This window comes from Galleria mellonella, unplaced genomic scaffold (genome assembly GCF_026898425.1).
Source record: "Galleria mellonella isolate WM207_F2 unplaced genomic scaffold, CSIRO_AGI_GalMel_v1 utg146, whole genome shotgun sequence".
Classification (NCBI taxonomy): Eukaryota; Metazoa; Arthropoda; class Insecta; order Lepidoptera; family Pyralidae; genus Galleria; species Galleria mellonella.
In genome coordinates this window covers 749,516-769,977 of record NW_026441999.1, presented here as the reverse complement: position 1 = coordinate 769,977, position 20,462 = coordinate 749,516, and the positions used below count along the sequence as shown (strand labels likewise).

The window sequence follows — 20,462 nt, the reverse complement described above, 5'->3', positions numbered from 1 at the left end:
TTTTTACTTTGCTAGTCTGGGTGTTGTGTATAGTTCTAAATGCTTGCTGCCTGGTTCCTTATACGGGGGTCATTTGAAAAGTTCTTAGCCTAACATACTTAATGAAAGGGATTGTTAGTGACGGAGACTGAGAATCCTATTGCTAGCAATATACACAACCAGGTCGACCTCCTCGCGGTTCCCCCTGGAAACTATCATGGTTAATTCCTGATGAATTCATCATGATGGGCTAACTGGCCTGTTTTCATTCTCATCTATCACCCTTCACTGGTGCTCCGCCAGCGTATCCCGTTAGCGCAGGTGGGGTATGGGGTTACCATACCATATTTACCCATTAAAAAAAACATACTTAATGAAACCACACGATTTTGAGTTTATTTTTATTTTTGAACATACTCTCCTCCGAGCTCAAAACACTTTTCCCATCGACCCGGTAAGGCTACGGATACCCGTTTTAAAAAAATCTTCGTCTAACTCCTCAAAATAAGCGTCCACGGCGGCTATGACCTATTCATTTGTAAAAAAAAATGTTTACCACCTAAAAATTCATAATTCGCAAAAATCACGTGTAAACGAACAATGAGTTACTGTGAATGAACTAAACTGTGCATACTTGTTGCTAAATAATGTAACTACAAAATGAGGGTAGTTGTAAAAAAAAACCAATGACTTTAACCATGTTAGGCTAGGAACTTTTCAAATGACCCTCCTAAAACATGGTATCCTGACTTGAGGACCTGATGATAAGTATAATAAATATAATAAATAAATATATACGGACAAATCACACAGATTGAGCTAGCCCCAAAGTAAGTTCGAGACTTGTGTTATGGGATACTAACTCAACGGTACTATATTTATAATAGATACATATATAGATAAACATCCAAGACCCAGGCCAATCAGGAAAAGATCGTTTTCCATCATAACCTGGCCGGGGATCGAACCCGGGGCCTCCACGTCGCAGGCAGGCGTGTTGACCGCTGCGCCACGGAGGACGACAAATCGTTGTGTTATTGTTATTACTTACGCGTTAGTCCGCGAGATGTCTCGTATGTCTACATCAAATTTATCCTCTTTAATGTGGTACGTGAGAGACGCCTCATACAGCCCATTGCCGGGGGCCACCGCGATCTGAAACCATCACGTTTTAGTTACAAGGTCCAATTTTGATTGAAAGAAAAAAAAAAGGAAAAATATTTATTAAATATTTATACCAGAGGGAGACTTTGTACAGAAGTCGATTGCTTAGGTACCTCTGTCTTATTCGTGTTTCAACCGTGAAGCAGTTGTGTTTGCATGGCTGTGTTTCGGTTGTTATGGCGTGAATTTACTGGGTACAGAGGAATAACACCTGAGTCCTCGGGAATGGCAACGCATGGGGGGTATCATGGGCGAAACAGTATACTCTATTATTTTTATGGTACTGCTCATGTTTATAGGCGACGGTTACCACTTTCCATCAGGTGGACCGTCAGCTTGTTTGCCATTCTAAGTTGTATAAAAAAAATCTAACAATGGCTTCCCCCGGTACCTTGGCCTGGTAGGTGTCGGCGGGCGGCTGCAGGCGCGGCCCGAAGCGGCCCACGTAGCCGTCCGCGTCACGCGCCGCCACGAACGACAGCAGCCGGCTGTTGGCGCGGCGCCGGAATACCCACGATATCGACGACAGCCGCCGCGGAGTACACTGCGACCTGCAAGTAGCACACAGTAAAGAAAGATAACACAGAACGAGGCAGCTACTGTAAACCGTCGAGGAGTTCCCTCAACTGTCCTTGGTCTTCATCATCAGACCTCCAATGACAGTGACAACCCATCTAAGTATAAAGTTCTTATCAATATAAACTAATCAAGCTCAAACACAAGGTGGCTGCTGTGAATCGTTAACGAGTTCCTTTGACTGTCTCTCGGCTCCATCATCATCAGGTCTACTCCAGACCTTTATTAAGTTGTTGTAGATTTAAATTGAAATACTTAAAAACTTATAAACGCACTAGTCGCCCCTACGATTTTCGAATGTTCCCCTCGATCTCTCTGGTCTGCCATCATCGAACCCTGATCTCCTTATCATGGGACCACCTTTGAAATATTTTCATTGCAACAAAAAAAGAATCATCAAAATCGATTCATAAAGGACGATGTTATTCGCGAACAAAGAAAAAAAAAGCATATATATAACAATCTTATCTAATCTCTATCTCCTTAAGTAAGCAATAAATACGCATTCCCCTCACCTGACAGGGTCGGTTAGTTTATTGATGAATGCTACAAGCGCCTCCGCCGTTTTCTGATAGAGGGGGTCGTCCTTGGAAACGTTGGTCCACGCGAGGCAAGCGCACCAATGAGGTTCAATGCCGGCCTCGCTGCAAGACCGATTCTTGGGTATCTGAAGGTGAAATAGAAGTCAATTTAATTCAAATTTCGGACTAACTCTCCGATAAGTCAAATTCATTTTCACAAAGTGTTTCAACCGTAAAGTAGTTGTGTTTGCATGGCTGTGTTTCGGTTTGAAGGGTGGGATATGGCGTGAATTTACTGAGTACGGAGGAATAACACCTGAGTCCTCAGGAATGGCAACGCATGGGGGGTATCATGGGCGAAACAGTATACTCTGTTATGTCCATGGTACTGCTCATGTCTATAGGCGACGGTTACCACTTTCCATCAGGTGGGCCGTCAGCTTGTTTGCCATTCTAAGTTGTATAAAAAAAAACATCTAAGTAATGAGGCTAGACTCGCCTCCTGCTAAGTCAGATTATAACATGCTCGGTGAGGGGAGAATGGGATTGTTAGCAATGGAGTTTGACAGCCCTATTGCTAGTAATATGCCCTATTAGGTCGCCCTCCACGTGGTTCCGCCTGGAAATCATCGTGAACAATTTTTGTTGAATTCGTCACGATGGGCTAACTGACCTGCTTCATCCTCGCCTATCATCCTTCACTGGTGCCCCGCAGAGAATACTGTTTCGCCCATGATGCCCCCCATGCTTTGCCATTCCTAAGGACTCAGGTGTCATTCCTCTGTATCCCGTAAATTCATTACCATATCCCACCCTTCAAACCGAAACACAGCCATGCAAACACAACTGCTTCACAGTAGAAACATGAATGGAACAGAGATGCCCAATCAAACGATAAGCAATCCTTCCTCTTTATAATAGTATAGCCAATTCACTCACCGGTTCCAAAAGTGTCATTCCCCTATGCAAATCAGCGCCGGTGATTTTATAATCATTCCAATACTTTGTCAGGCCCATAACGTCCAGAATTGTGGCGTGGACATCGTGAGGGGTTGTTAGTACATCAGCATTCGCTTGCAGCGCCACCTGTGCGGCCGGCCGGCGGACTTTGAGCTCGTCCGGCAGAACTATGGCCATTAGGGGCAAGCGCTCCTCAAGTTTACCCTGGAGTGTGTTCCGGACGTTCGCGTATCTGAGGAGAGATGCTGTAATTTAACATAATATTTTACCATATCACAACAACCCATCAATATCCCAATATATATATATATATATATATATATATATATATATATATATTCTTTATTGTACTTGTAAATTACATTGTTAATGCATTTATAAATATTGTGAGCAAGTGTGGACTTATCTCTGACAGAGATCTCTTCCAGTCAACCCAATGCAGTTAGACAGCATGTCGTTAGCGGGCAGCTGAAGTGCTACAACTATTAATATTTAGAGTACATAAACAAATATACAGTTAAATAAAATATTTAGTGAATGGAATTATCGTGTGATTTGTTGGTTATATCCTAACTTGAAACTTAGGATACTTTACATATTGATTTAAACGTGCGAGGCCGTATAATACAGCTAGTCAACTATAAAAAAAAAGATTGCGAAATACCTAGGCCCGTGATCGCCCATGACGACGAGCAGCGTATCCTTCAGCCGGCCCTCGTCGCGGAATACCCTCATGAAGTCCACAAAATCCTGGTCAGCCGTCTCTATCATGTTGAAGTCGTCGTGCGTGATGTCTGCTATGAACGTGAAGCAGAACCTCTTGCCGTCCAGGCGGAGGAACTGGAGATGTAAACGAAGAGTACAAATAATCATCCGTCATACTCGTGAACGGGTGCTGTCAAAAGAGGATGATTTTTTTATTACAGCACGAGATATGATCACACCATTCTGAGCGAACAAAGAGACGACATGGTCTATGAATACGACCAACCGAAATGAGTATGTTCCACTTACGACGGTTGGCCGCACTATGCCGGCTCACTAAGTGCTTGTCACGCTGCGTTTGAAGGATCCCAGGTTATGGGAACGCGTCTTGGAAAAAGCCATTTCACATTGTTACGGTACGGTTCACGCAAGAGTTGGCAAACTTATTTGTACGCGAGTGCGGACGGTCTACCGTGTATGGATGCAGTCGCTGACCCATCCTGATGATGCAATATCGGAAGGAGAAGGTGGAATAAAGGTTTATCCTAGCAATATATGTAAATTATCGTGGTTAATTCCTATTGAATGCTCCAGAATAGGTCTAATGGCCTGATGTCATCATTTTATCATCCCCATTGGTACCCCGCCAAAGAGCCGCCAATTTTTTTTTATACAACTTAGAATGGCAAACAAGCTGACTGCCCACCTGATTGAAAGTGGTAACCGTCGCCTATAGACATGAGCAGTACCATGGACATAACAGAGTGTACTGTTTCGCCCATGATACCTCCCATGCATTGCCATTCCTAGGGACTCAGATGTTATTACTCTGTACCCTGTAAATTCACGCCATATCCCACCCTTCAAACCGAAAGTATGTTTTAAAGTATGAATACATTCTTAGAATTACACATTAACTCTTCGCTGCTGAATATAAACCTCTCCCTTTGGTTTGGCCAGTAGTAGGTTGGCAACCGCAGTTAGGCTTTGGTAATGTTTTAAGAGGGACGCTGCTGTCGATCCTTCGACCATTAAGTTATAGTCGCCTCATACGACACCCACGAGACAGGAAAGAGTGGCCAATTCTATGCCGGGACCGACACGGCTAATTTATTTAGATTTACATACAATTAACGATTTCGATTTAACCCTTTTATAACTGAACTATGTTTCATGTCCAACAAAGTTACCTGATCGGTGATATTCATCATGAGCTTGTACTGCGGCGTGTCGCCCACGCAGTACCGGTCGCTTCTCCCCTTGCCCCACTTCTTGCCGCTGGCCGACTCCTCGAGGAAGAACGAGCGCAGGTAGTGGTCGGCGGGCTGCCTCCGAAACCCGTTGAACCGGTACTGGAACGTGCCTATCCAGGGCATGTCTTCGAAGTACGCGGTACGGTAGCTAGAATAAAAAAAATGGAGACTCATTCAATTAGAATGAATAAATGATCGTTAGCGTGAGTCATCATATCATATAAGCTTTTAACTGTCCACTGCTGAAGACAAGCCACCCCCTACAGGGGTTTGCCAATAGTTGCCACGCTTGGCAAGCGGATTGGTAACTGCAGTTAGGTTTTTAGTGATGTTTTAAGAAGGATGCTGCTGCCCATCCCTCGTCCTCCCTTAGTCGCCTCTTACGACACCCACAGAAAAGGTAGAGGCGACCCTTTCTATGCCGGAACAGACACGGCCAACGGAATCACCATTTTACGACGTAATAAAAAAAACACGATTGCAAAATAAAAACTTACCCGTCTTCTTTCAACTTGTAGAATATAAAAGGCATGGAGTCCAGCGTGCCGTTGTTCTTGGACTTCTTCCTCACGTCAGGTAACTCCAGCTCGTTCTTGCCCGTCAGTATGGGGAAGAGCGCCGCCGGTGTACCATCGCCCACTATGTTATACCTGAAACGAAGATGACATTTGATTTTATTAGTATATATATATACATTAGTGCATTACTGCAGCAGCCAGCAACTGAAACATTGATGGACGAACGTACAAATGTGGACCGAGGCGTAGACGAGGTACACATACGTGAGTCCATCAATGCCTAGTTGTGGCCAAGGCTTGTATAGTACTTTTCTCAAACAATGCGCGGAAATCAAAAACACAATTTTACTTTTTAAGTTCAATGACGAATAACGAACAATAATAATTTTTCACGCACCATAATGTTCCTTTGTTTATTTTTTTTAATAAACAACTTTCTATTTGCAAGCCAGTTCGAAATTTAAATAAAATCTTTTATTAGTTACCTCCTTGGTAGCCATGTTTCGAAGTAAAAGGTCATTCCATTTTTAAATTACAGGACAGGTATGAGTTTACATAGTAATTTATTTGGCCGCAAAACACGACAGATATGGATTTTCATACAACTGTTGCCGGCCGCTGCCCGCATGTATCGGACCAGTACGGCAATTTTGATTTATATCTAAGAAGATTATCACAATATATATATATATATATATATATATATATATATATATATATATATATATATATATACTATGTTTCTTGCAAATGAATATTAATTTATTCTAGTAGTTTTAGAGACCAAAGGAGGTTGGTAATGATTTACACTGACAGGGTATCTTAAGAATGATAAGTGAGGATGGAATCTTTTTTTTTTTTAATACCAGTGAGGGATGATAGGTGAGAATGAAGTCAGCTTAGATATTGTGACGACAAGCAAACAATAAAATCTTACCTTTATCAACCGACTTCAAAAAGAAAAAGTCTTTCAATTCCATGTTTTTTTTTTTTAATATTTATTATTGCACTCGTTAATCATATAGATAATGTATTTATAAATATTGTGAGCAAGGGTGGACTTATCTCTGACAGAGATCTCTTCCAGACAACCCAATGCAGTTCGAAAGGATTTCGCGAACGGGCAGCTAAAGCTAAAACTCTTTTGTACTTTTTTTAATTATATAAATCACTTACGAGTTATATATTCAATCTTTATATAACATTAGTATGGACTGCAATGCGCATTAAAACTTACCAGAGGAAGACTGTACAAAAGTCGATTGCTTGGGTACCTCTGTCTCATTCGTGTTTCAACTGTGAAGCAGTTGTGTTTGCATAGCTGTGTTTCGGTTTGAAGGGTGGGATATGGCGTCAATTTACTGGGTACAGAGGAATAACACCTGAGTCCTCAGGAATGGAAACGCATGGGGGGTATCATGGGCGAAACAGTATACTCTGTTATGTCCATAGTACTGCTCATGTGTATAGGCGACGGTTACCACTTTCCATCAGGTGGGCCGTCAGCTTGTTTGCCATTCTAAATTGTATAAAAAAAAATTAAAACTTACCCATTGAGCACTGTAGCCTGCAGCTCATCGGTCAGAAACTTATAGCTTTGCGGCATGCGTCGTATGAAGCCGTTCCTGGCCGTCGAGTCGAACCCAAATATGAGCACGTTGAGCGACTCCTCGCGGCCCTCCGGCGGTGGTTTTGGCTTCACCGTCGCACGGAAGCCCAAGCAGTGTCCCGTCCATTTCGATGGTAAAATACTGCAGATGATAGAATAACATAATAAAAATATAATAATGTTTTTTTTTTTACAACACAGGGGGCAAACGAACATGCGGCTCACCTGATGGTAAGTGACTACCGCCGCCCATGGTCACCCACAACACCTACGGCATTGCAGGTGTGCTGCCGGCCTTTTAAAAAGGAATATGCTCTTTTCTTGAAGGTTATGTTGTCGTATCGGTTCGGAAATACTGCTGCTGGAAGTTGATACCAAAGAGTGGTTGTGCGTGGGAGAAAGTGCCTTGAAAAACGCACGGTGGAGGACCGACGTTTATTCAAATACACTTGTTTACAAGATGTTTTAAATCGTCAATTATTTATGTTCGTACTGTCGAGTTCGGGATGTTATCTGCTGAGAAGAACCCGCGAGAAACTCAACAGTTACTCTTTTCAAATTATTATCATAATTTCAGCCATTATCCGTCCACTGCTGGACATAGGCCTCCCCTATAAACTGCCATAAAGAAAGGTCCTGAGCCACCTGCATCTGACTGACTCCCTACAATGCATCTGAAGTATATATATATATATATATATATATATATATATATATATATATATATATATATATATATATATATATATTAGAAAGGTGCAATGGATATCACAACAAATAATGCGATAACCCTGATGCTAGGTGGTCATGTCTATAGATTACCATTACATGACGGTTACCGTCTTCCATCAGGCGGACCGTCAGCTTGTTTGCCATTCTAATTATCATTAAAAAATATATATAACATTAGATACAACTTATAAATACTGTACCTGTTAATATGTTTACCGGTGCATTTAACTTTCACATGGTCACTGTTGGTGAGTACATACACGTCCGCGCCATACACATCCACACTGTTGCCGAGTTCGTATTTGTAATCACTTTGGTACAAAATATCTCTGTATGAACACACTATATCTTTTGTTGTGTCTAGTATCTCCTTGATTACTCTGCATTCGGACAGCTGTGGACAAGAAACAAACATTACTAGCTACAGCGCCACAGTGCCAACTCCTTCCGTTAGACCGCATTCAAGTCGGGCGGCTCGAATTGTTGACGATCGGCGCCTTACTGTCCGGCTCGACCCACTGAAACTGCGTAGAGATGTTGCATCTCTGTGCATCTTCTATCGAAATAATCATGGGGGTGCTCTGAGGAATTGTTCGGATTGATACCTGCTGCTGATTTTCACCATCGTACTACCCGCCTTAAACTAAAATTTCATCCCAACCATCTGGACGAGTGGCGGTCCTCCACCGTGCGTTTTTCAAGGCACTTTCTTCCACGCGAGCCGCATGCTCGTTTGCCGCCTGTGTTGTAAAAAAAAAGCTCGCGGCTTCGCCCGTTGTCATATCATGATATTGAATAGCCCGGCAATTTCTAATGTTCCTATCCGGAACCTAAGAGTTCTGTAGAAGTCACTAAAGCTCTGTAAAATTTATTTTTCGCTGTTAAATAATACCACAGTTAGGTAGCTAGTCAGTCAGTTATTGTCATCGCCGACACCCGTCAGATGGTGAGGGCGGGTTAAGTAAGGGCCTTGGGGCGAACCCCATTACCCCGGCACCTTCTCCGGAGGCTACTGCCTCCGGGTCGCTGGGTTTTAAGCCGACATACACTGGTGGTATATGTATGTACACATATTTGTACTAATGAATAAATAAAATAAAATAAATTACTCAAATTAAGTGTTTATCTATCTATCGATAATAGAAATACGACAATCTGCCATATCGACCTATTTTTCCTGAAAAAATAGTATTTTTCCTGAATACTTAATAGGTACTTAAATACACGAGTACTCAATACACAGAATTCGAATACGAGGTATTTGATAAACATATCATACATTTTTATCTCTCTGTTTCATCATTTTATGAACGTTTTCCTTAATTGTCCAAAGATAAAATATTGGATTATTAATTAAAAGTTACTCGAATCTAATAAAATTTTCGAATAGTCATAGAAATGCTGGATTTCTATTCGTCCAAATCCTCAAAACCGAGTCGAGTTTCGATTCTGTTTTAATATTTAAATAAATAAATCTTAAGTTTAATATTTTATTCCGAAACAAAACACTATAAAATATCTATAGGATCAATTTAGAAATATATCCTATCACATAGAAAAAAGAAATTTTCAAGTCGGTTTATAATTTACAACTGACGGAGTTATAGGGTAATAAAAATTAAAAAAAAAACAACGGAATCGACAAATCCTTTTAAGTCGATTAAAAAAGAACACAGCTACCGTTAAAGAATTCTAACAATTTCAGCTACACCCTGTGTATATAGAATCTGCTACTTACATAGCACTTGACCCAGTCCTGCCCCGAGCACGTGACCTTCGGCAATTGCTTGTCAAACTGGGTCACCTCCTTCGCGAAGGGGTCCAACCGTGGGATCTCGCAGCCTGTGCCCTTGTCCAATTTCAATTCTTCTTGTAATCTATTTTCAATGAATCTGTAAATAGCCGTAGTATTATTTAAAAAAAAATAACGAAAAATTTATTAATATATAATAGATGAGTTCTTTTTTTTTATTATTAGGAAGACAAACGACAAAAGACAAACGGTCCACCTGACGGGAAGGGTCTACCGTTGCCCACGAACGCCTGTAACACTAGAGGAGTTGCTTGTGCGTTGCCAACTTTAGCCAGTATTAATGGTAAGATGGAATTTAGCCTACGCCAGAGCTGGTCGACTTGACTAGACCCAAGATCCACTGTTTATTGACGAAACCCTGTGCCATCTACCAATCGCATACTTCTTGAAATCACAAATGAAACGACATAGTTCAGTACACAATTATGTAGTATTGTAGTATTTTTTATTTTATTACGAGGGGAAACATAAAACTGAGAATTATTCTTAGTAACAACTTATTTATATTAGCGTGAGCATTGCGTCCGAGCATTTTCCGCTCGATTAGCAAAATATTATATTTTTTTGCGTAGCCACGATCGACTGGACTAATAGTCGCGATCGACCGGTTGGCCATTCCTGGTGTACGCCAAACATATTACATTATATATTTATATATATATATATATATATATATATATATATATATATATATATATATATATATATATATATATATATATATATATATATATATATATATATATATATATATATATATATATATTTAATTCATTGCTAATTACAGGTAATGATATGATGCATGTTTATTACTCCTTTACGCAAAAACTACTAAACAGATTTAAATAAAATTTGGTACACGTATAGATTATATCCCAACTTAGCATATAGGATACTTTGGGTAATGGATTCAGGCGGGCAAAGCCGCGAAACACAGCTAGTTAGATATACGTATCTATTTGTGTACACATATACACAGGTAACTCTTTATTAATATATTTCTGTATTGTCGTATTATTTAATACTTAGCTGGATATTTAGAGTTTACCTAATATTGTTATTTTGTTAAGCATTTTTTTGCGAGTGACGAAAAAGTAAAAAAAAAACCCTTAAAATAAAACTAAAAATAATACTTCATCCCATCTATTTGAAAAAATGATAAATTCCACATTAAACACTAGCAAAATAGATGATTTTTTTTTTTATTTTAAATTTCTAAAGTATACAATGTTTTTATTGTAAAACAAACCGGATTGACTGACGTGTATTTTTTTTTGTTTTTTGTTTGCTTTTCGGAAGATTGTATTTTTTTTAATGGACATACCCGAAAATACTTAACCTGCTTTAAAAATGCCACAGAAAGTTACATTTTTAAATTAGGTTAAGTGTTTTCGATTATCATCACCCACAGAAAGTTATTAACAAAAAGCTACATTATCAGCAAGTAAATAGAACTGTATTTTAATAAAAAAAAAGATTGTCTGGAAGAAATTGCTTTATATACATATATATATATATGTATATGTATATATATGTATATATATATATGTATATATATATATATATATATATATATATATATATATATATATATATATATATATATATATATATATATATATATATATATATATATTGTATTCTTTTTTAAGTGATGCAGTAGAGTCAACAAAACTAGAAATCCCTACACAACATACCCATGCGAAGCGATTAGTTTGTAATAGATAAATCATTTATTTCCATCTCTAGTACACACATAGGAGCTAAAAAAAAAATAAAAAAAAAACAAAATTGAAAATACTCGATTAGCCCGAGGACCATCTGGGACCCTTACACTAATAATAAACACGCCATTCAATCCGATTTTTCTTACAGTTAAAATATAAAAAAGGTATTTAAAAAAAAATTAATATACTTTATTATTGCTTTGACTGTAATTAACAAGAGTTACTTTTAAAAGTGACATTAAAAGTTTTCTTTCATATAAAAGGGATGAAAGCAGAGAGCACCACAAGGTCGCAAATTTTTTTGAATTAATTTGTTTCACTCTTACTCCACTTTACATCAAAACAGCTAATTGCTATAAAAAAAAATTGCTCCCTTGCGATACAATCTATAATTTTATACTAAAAGAAAAAAGCAATAAAAGAAAAACTACTTACTGAATAATGGATTCTCTGAAAAGCGAAATAAAATACATTCCATTAAATATTCATACAAGAAATACTAAATCTAAGATCATGCAAAGCGTTAAAATTATAAACGCATGCTAACAAACATGCAGGATAACGTTATAACAATATGCAAGTTTTTTTTAATGGGTCATAATGGTATGGTAACCCCGCCCGCGCTATCGGTATACGCTGACGGGGCACCAGTAACACATGATAGGTGACGATGAAAGCAGGTCAGTTAGCTCATCGTGACGAATTCCACTTGAATTAACCACGATGGTTTCCAGGGAGAACCGCTTGGAGGTCAATCTGATAGGGTGTATTTTAGCAATGGGTCAGTTAGACCCCATTACTAACAATACCTCCCCCCCACCCTATATACTACTACTGCATTTTTTTTATACAACTTAGAATGGCAAACCAGCTGACGACACACCTAATGAAAAGTGGTAACCGTCGCCTATAGACATGAACAGTACCATGGACATAACAGAGTATACTGTTTCGCCCATCATACCCCCCATGCGTTGCCATTCCTGAGGACTCAGGTGTTATTCCTCTGTACCCTGTAAATTCACGCCATATCCCACCATTCAAACCGAAACACAGCCATGCAAACACAACTGCTTTACAGTTGAAACACGAATGGGACAGAGGTACCCAAGCAAACGACTTTTGGACACAGTCTCCCTCTGGTATATTAATATATCTATATCAGATATTTTACTGAATCAAGAGTTAATTTGTGGAAGGCCATATCACTTAGTTATTACACATTAGTTTTATAAATCTATTTTTCTATTCCGCTAGCGTCAATTGCCTACGATTGTTATCATAATGGTAGCGGAATTAAACAAGATAATTCAAATCGGCTAACCATCTATATCTATACTGAACGTTAAGACTGTAGCGCAGCTGATAAGAGCACTAGCTCAGCATTGAAGGTACGGGTTCAAACCCCGGCCTCGGGGGGAAGGCTTTTTTTAATGGATGACAATGGAATGTTAACCCCGCCCGCGCTAATATACTTATATACGCTGGCGGAGCACCAGTGAGGGATGATAGGTGAGGATGAAAAGGCAGGTCAGTTAGCCCATTGTGATCTAAGAATCCCATTGCTAGCAATATACCCAAACAGGTCGACCTCCTCGCGGTTCTCCCTGGAAACTATCATGGTTAATTCCTGATGAATTCATCATGATGGGCTAACTGACCTGTTTTCATTCTCATCGATCACTCTTCACTGGTGCTCCGCCAGCGTATCCCGTTAACGCAGGCGGGGTTACCATACCATTACCATTCACCCATATAAAAAAAAGCCCATCGTGATGAATAAATACCCTTGGAATTCAGCAAAGAATTGAAGAAAAAAAAATTTATTATGCATTCTGATTTTGTTTTTGGTTTTATTTTTTTTTTTAATCTTTTGTACATGTATCTTTTTTATCTTTTTTCACATTGCTTTTGTGTCTTTTGTTTGTGTGCTGTAAGTTGTGCAAATAAATTATCTATCTATCTATAACATTTGTTAATATTTATCATTTAAGAACTCATTTACACATTAAAAACATTTATCTGGAAAATAGCTTGAAGAGTGTTTTTTTTTAAATGTTTTCCTTGTTTTTTCAAACTAAAGTGTAAAGTGCCAATATTTGGAGGTATGCCAAAGATTGGGTGCTTTACCTTAAAAACCTACCTTTGGTTTACAAAGCGTTCATGACCAAAAAAATACTCTTCTTTGTATTTAGATTTTTATCACAATTTTAGTTTAATTCCAAAAATTTCTACCACAACAGAATTCCTGGTCAGCATAGTGCTAATAGTACTACTATCAGTACACTAAAATTCATATTGATTGATCGAGCCGTTAAAGAGACAAGAGGTTACACTTATTGTTAATTAAAGAAAAAATTACAGATAGTATTTTGGCAAGGGTTTAGTGCTGGAAACAGTTACTGTTAATATAGCTCTTAGGACAAAGCAAGCAGGTTAATAGTAGAGTGAACGATCTATATAAGCAACTTCTCTATAAACAACATTCTGTATATTTTATTTATTCTACACAACTTAGTAAAAGAAATAAGTAAAAATATTTTATTATGGAAATGTCGGTAGGGGCCGCCCTAGACGGACGTATGTCGACCAAATAGGCGACGTGCTGAAGAAGGGCCAAATTAAAAGTGACCGTAACCGGCGAGCGTGTATGAAAAGATTGATGAATGTGGAAGAAGCGAAAGAGGTTTGTTTGAATCGAAGCATTTGACGTTCCGTTGTTTCTGCCTACCCTAATGGGAGACAGGCGTGACAGATATGTATGTATGTATGTAAAAATATTTTCCAGACGGTAAGTAGTTTTATACTCCTTTTGTCCCTGTAAGCAACTTTTCCCAATAGGATTTTTTTTTATTGAAACTGTTTCAAATGAACTCAATTGAACCAGTACGCTTATATAGAGCGTTCACTGTAATACGTTACGTTAGTGAAATCAGTAAAATGTGTATTTAGTTAAATTATTCGGGTTATTCATGAGATGTTTAAGAAAATTTTTAAACATTCGTGTATGCATTGTTTATGATTTGTAAGAGACGAGAATTAACGCTATTACTTAGGTAACTTTTTAAATAGACAAGACATTATAGATTGCTTTTAATTTTTTTTTTATGCAACTTAGAATGGCAACCAAGCTGATGGCCCACCTGATGGAAAGTGGTAACCGTCGCCTATAGACATGAGCAGTACCATGGACATAACAGAGTATACTGTTTCGCCCATGATACTCCCTACGCGTTGCCATTCCTGAGGACTCAGGTGTTATTCCTCTGTACCCTGTAAGTTTACTATTAATATATGTATTAATTAGTTTGAGGTTATGAAGACCATTACCTGTCCAGTGCGGCCGGTTCGACAATGTTAGTGATGTGTTCTCCAACGACTCTAAGGTTTACAATATTGCTCCCAAGCATTGCAGTGCTAGACAGAGTTATGAAAAAAATAAATGCAAACAATAACATGCAAAATCAAAAACCGAAATTAATAAATGAGTAAATTATAATGCATTAATACTATGTGCGTATTAGCATAGTCCAATATATTACAGATGGCGCAAATAGAATAAAGAGAACTATTTATTGGTGAATTTACTGGGTAAAGAGGAATAACATCCGAGTCCTCAGGAATGGCAACGCAAGGGTATCATGGGCGAAACAGTATACTCTGTTATGTCCATAGTACTGCTCATGTCTATAGGCGACGGTTACCACTTTCCATCAGGTGGGTCGTCAGCTTGTTTGCCATTCTATGTTGTATAAAAAAAAATATATTCGAAAATAGATATTCGACCGATATTAAAATGGGTGATGACTGATTGACTGATGATCAAAGTCCAGAGAAACCCAATATATAGATATCGGATCAGTATCCATCCATGCCTACATGACAGAGTGTACTGTAACGCCCATGACACCCCACATGCGTTGCCATTCCTGAGGACACAGGTGTTATTTCTCTGTACCCTGTAATTTCACTGCCATATCCCCACCATTCAAACCGAAACACAGCCATGCAAACACAACTGCTTCACGGCAGAAACACGAATGGGACAGAGGTACCCAAGCAGACGACTTTTGTACCAAATCTACCTCTAGTAAAAACTCAAAAAAAATGTCACTTGCATTATGCTACAACGCACAATGTATAATGCTTCATTTTTTCAATTAGGTATAACATTAATTACCCATACATTAATTCCTGCCATTTGAAATAAAAGAAAAACCATAACATTAGTATATAAGGCAATATTTCCTTGTCCACCACCTAACAAGAACAATACAATCATGCTTTAGCAATACTTAAATTGCTAGATTTGACGACTGAAATGAATATTAGAAAAGCTGGATTTAAAAATATCAACAAAAACTAATAGATACAAGTGTTTTGTCTCTTTCTAACAAATTTTTTAAGTTGAATGAACGTTAAAATTTTCTGTAAGTACACAATGTGTTTTAATGTAATAACTAGCTATTACTAGTTTCATGACTATTTGGGACCCTTAATCGTGAGCGTCCCGTGTGGTCCCGAAACCAGTCAAGTTTTCTCGATCTAATTACACATAAGTTTAAACCTTAATTATTAGAGAGAACGGGATTGTTAGTAATGGAGTCTAAGGAACCTATTGCTAGCAATATATCAGGTCGACCTCCACGTGGTTGCCCCTGGAAACCATCATGGACAATTCTTGTTGAATTCGTCACAATGGGCAAACTGACCTACTTCATCCTCACCTATCATCCTTCACTGGTGCCCCGCCGGTGTATACCGATAGCGCGGGTGGGGTTACCATTCCATTATCACCCATTAAAAAAAAACCTTAATTATTACATTAAAATTGAATAGACGTGACAAAATACAATTTTTTATATCAATTCCAATAAATTTAAATCCAATTTGTCTTCTATTCAACAAAAAACAAGCATTTTCTTATTATTAATCCACTGATGCATGCGTGTTTATGTTTAGTAAACTAATAAAGAAAGAAAGGACACAATAACTAAATCGGTTCCCAAAGTCATAACTTCCGCCTTCCTCTAACGCAAGATTTTTTTTTTATACAACTTAGAATGGCAAACAAGCTGACGGCCCACCTGATGGAAAGTGGTAACCGTCGCCTATAGACATGAGCAGTACCATGGACATAACAGAGTATACTGTTTCGCCCATGATACTCCCCATGCGTTGCCATTCAGGTACTAGATATTTATAGAAGTAAAAAGGCAACCTTAAAGTAAAATTTAAAATTGAAATTGCTGGTGAAAAACCATTTTTTTTTTAATTCCAAATAATAAAATATTTAAATTTATAAAAATTTATTTCCTTCTAGAAGTAGTAACCCTCTATAGACGTAAACAGTACTATGGACGTCACAGAGTATACTGTGTCGCCTATAATACCCTTCATGTGTTGCCATTCTTGACGATTAAGATGTTGTGCCTCTGTACCCTGTAAATTCATTGCCATATCCTACCCTTCAATATGAAACACAACGTTGCATAGTTGTGTTTCATATTGGAAGAAAACAACTGTTTCATGGCAAAAACACGTATGATAGGAAATTAAGGAAATCTTAAAAACCTTAGTTACCTTACACTATCTACATAGATTAATTTAATTTGTAATATATTTGTAAGTTACTGCTAACGCTGGATTAATAACTACAATTTTTTACTTATTTACCATTCTAAAATTTTATGTATTGTTAACCCTTCTTTGCATGATTTTTTTTATTGGTAAAATAAATCAAGGTGATATAGTTCATGTTCAAAATTAAAGGAAAAATGGTTACAAAAATAAATTTGACAGCTATGGTTTTTTTTCTACAATGGACATTAAAAATGTATCCAGACACGATCAACTTAAATAAGTTCTTTTTATAATTTTATAACATTCAATGTTATGATGGAAATTTTCAGCATTATGCAAAGAAGGGTTAAATAATGCATGCACTTAATTTATATTTATTTCATACTAGCTGACCCGGCAGACTTCGTACTGCCTCAATCGATAAATAAAAGATCTGAGCTTTTGTAAACAATAAACTTAAACAAAAGAAATTCATAAATAATAAAAAAAAATACATAAAAATAATCTGAAAGACAGTTAACAACTTTCATATTTATTCACCTTTTAAACCTTCTCTGGATTTCCACAAATAATTCGAGACCCAAATTTAACCAAATTGGTGCAGCCGTTCTCGAGTTTTAGCGAGACTAACGAACAGAAATTCATTTACATATATATATATATATATATATATATATATATATATATATATATATATTTTATTTGTGTTTTTTTATTTTTCTATCTTTTATCTCTTTTGCTATGTATTATGTGTATGTTTTTTATTGTAATTTGTGTGCTGTAAATAATGTAAATAAATTATCTATCTATCATATATATATATATATATATATATATATATATATATATAAGACATTTGTACGCTTATATAGCAGGACATGGCTACTACTATTTAACTAATATAATACCTTAATTTGACCTGATCCACAATGAAGACATTTAATTTTGTATTTATAAATGTATGTACCACTATTTCACTATAATCTAGATGTTATAGGTACCGATTGTTGAGGTGATAAAAGTAAATTCCGTTGGTAAATTTAGGTAAGGTGTAACTTCCTTTGTATGAAGCTCAAAGGAGTGAAAATTCCTTTAAAAAAAAAATAGAACACGTGTCGGTCCCTCAAACACTACTCTTTCTCAGTGCGATAAGCGCCTTATCTGCATATGTTAACTATATGGTCATCTGGCAAGCGATAAACGGACAGCACAACTATACTTATTCTGCATTATGATTTATTAATATTTAGCGTGATTTAAAACGCGATGAATTTTATAAAAAATGAATATTTTCACTAAAGTATAAACTGTTTACAGTATTTTAGCTAAATCAAAAAACAAATACATTTTTCTACAAAAAAAAATCTGCTACTACTGTCTTGACAAATTACTATCAAACACATCTTTATGCTTAGCTGAAACCTTGGCCCAGAACCTGGGATGGGCACCAGAGAATACTAGGGTGGGCACGACCCACCTACTTATAACATTATTTTTTATAATCATTCATAAATCATACCCCATAACCCCAACTCAGTGTCAGTGTCAACAATACCTTCTAGTGATGTCGAGGTCCGGTTCCCTCGGGAGGTCCTTGTCCAGACTGACGTAAACGATCAGCCCCACTACGCATAAGACGATGAACACCTGATTCCTTCGCGAGCGATACCACCTTTTATTTCTGGCCGCCATCTACAAACCAAAGACAATCGTTAGCCAGCCGTATTATTTTTAATGGATGATAATGGAAAGGTAACCCCGCCTGCGCTTTTGATATAAACTGGCGGGGCACCAGCGATGGATGATAGGTGAGGATGAAACAGATCCCATTATGACAAATTCAACATTAAATCGACCACGATAATTTCCAGGGGAAACCGCGAGGAGGTCGACCTAATACGGTTTATTGCTAGCTAAAGGGTTGCTAATCCCCATTACTAACAATCCCTTGTCCCCCCAGACATCCATTTTAGATTTAAAATCCCTATACATATATCCAATGTTAAATGCAGTTCATGTCTATAGGCCACGATTATATCTTTATATTCGGTGGGCTGTCAGCTTGTTTACCATTATTCAAGTTGCATAAAAATCATCTAGATAAATGAGAAATGCATTAATATTAATCAGCCATCAATTTTATAATGACATCGATCGCAGACGCCCATCGAAGTGCAGAGTGGGGTTTCAACGCCCACTGAACACTTTGACACGTACACATTCCGGCCAAAAGTTTTAAAAAAAATGTGACGTGGACAAATAATATATGGATTTAACAAAGATACAAAAAAAAAAAAAACAACTAATAAAATTCTAAAGTAAAAAAAAAATTACGAGAGGAAACATATTTTTTTTTTTTAATGATTGACAATGGAATTGGTAACCACACCTGCACTATCGGTATACACCGGCGGGGCACCAGTGAAAAATGATAGGTGAGGATGAAGCAGGTCAGTTAGCCCGTGATGAATTCATCAAGAATTGTTCACAATGGTTTCCAAGGAGAACCACATGGAGGTCGACCTAATAGGGTATATTGCTAGCAATGAAGCTGTCAAACTCCATTGCTAATAATCCCTTTCCCCCCAGCTATAATGGATAGCTGCTTCGCTGTGGAAATAAGTGGAATAAAAGTACCCACATAAGCAACTTTTGTATTTTGGGGAATGGTAACCCCACCCGCGCTATACCGATAGCGCGGGTGGGGTTACCATTCCATTATCATGCATTAAAAAAAAAGTTCACAATGGTGGTAACATAAGGGGTATTATGGAGTGAATTGTACTGTCTATGGTGCTGTTCATATCTATAGATGACGGTTACCACATAATACACTAGGTAACTAAATTACCGTACAAAAAAATCTTCTCGTGTCATGGTGTTTGTTACCAAACTCTTCCGAAACGGCTTTACCGATATTTATGAAATTTTGTGTGCATATTGGGTAGGTCTGAGAATCAACTAAAATCTATTTTTCATATCCGTAAGTGATAAGGGTGAACCGCCTCAAAATATTTTTTTTTATTTGTTTGTAAATTATTTTTATTTTTATTTCATTATAATTTAGCATTGAAAAATACATACTACTTTAAATTTTCATCGTTTTACGATCAACCCCTGTATTTTAATCACGACTTTTATATTTCGCAATAAGTGGTAAAACAATGTTTACGGGGTCAGCTAGTATTTATATAAGTTTTGACAGGCACCATATAGAATCAATCTGAAACTGTACAAATACTATGCGAGACAATGTTGTTATGTTACCTTGAATACCTACTGAGTAACTCATTTGGTATTCTATTGTTTACATACATACATA

The 20,462-nt window shown here is 37.5% G+C and overlaps 1 protein-coding gene across 3 annotated transcripts in view; it reads right to left on the bottom strand.

The window, feature by feature from the left end:
• LOC113514803 (uncharacterized) overlaps positions 1-20,462 on the bottom strand; it is a 29,935-nt gene that overhangs the window by 7,555 nt on the left and 1,918 nt on the right. The window contains exons 2-14 of one of the 3 annotated variants that reach the window (XM_052891989.1): positions 18,696-18,832; positions 14,888-14,974; positions 11,993-12,007; positions 9,756-9,909; positions 8,218-8,411; positions 7,227-7,427; positions 5,656-5,808; positions 5,096-5,306; positions 3,865-4,040; positions 3,180-3,432; positions 2,235-2,386; positions 1,535-1,694; positions 1,031-1,134 (exon numbers count right to left, since the gene is read on the bottom strand). In XM_052891989.1, coding sequence (XP_052747949.1) covers positions 1,031-1,134; positions 1,535-1,694; positions 2,235-2,386; positions 3,180-3,432; positions 3,865-4,040; positions 5,096-5,306; positions 5,656-5,808; positions 7,227-7,427; positions 8,218-8,411; positions 9,756-9,909; positions 11,993-12,007; positions 14,888-14,974; positions 18,696-18,832 — 1,997 coding nt within the window. The remainder of the gene's footprint in view (positions 1-1,030; positions 1,135-1,534; positions 1,695-2,234; positions 2,387-3,179; positions 3,433-3,864; positions 4,041-5,095; positions 5,307-5,655; positions 5,809-7,226; positions 7,428-8,217; positions 8,412-9,755; positions 9,910-11,992; positions 12,008-14,887; positions 14,975-18,695; positions 18,833-20,462) is intronic. The other 2 variants (XM_052891990.1, XM_052891991.1) reach the window with 2 other exon arrangements.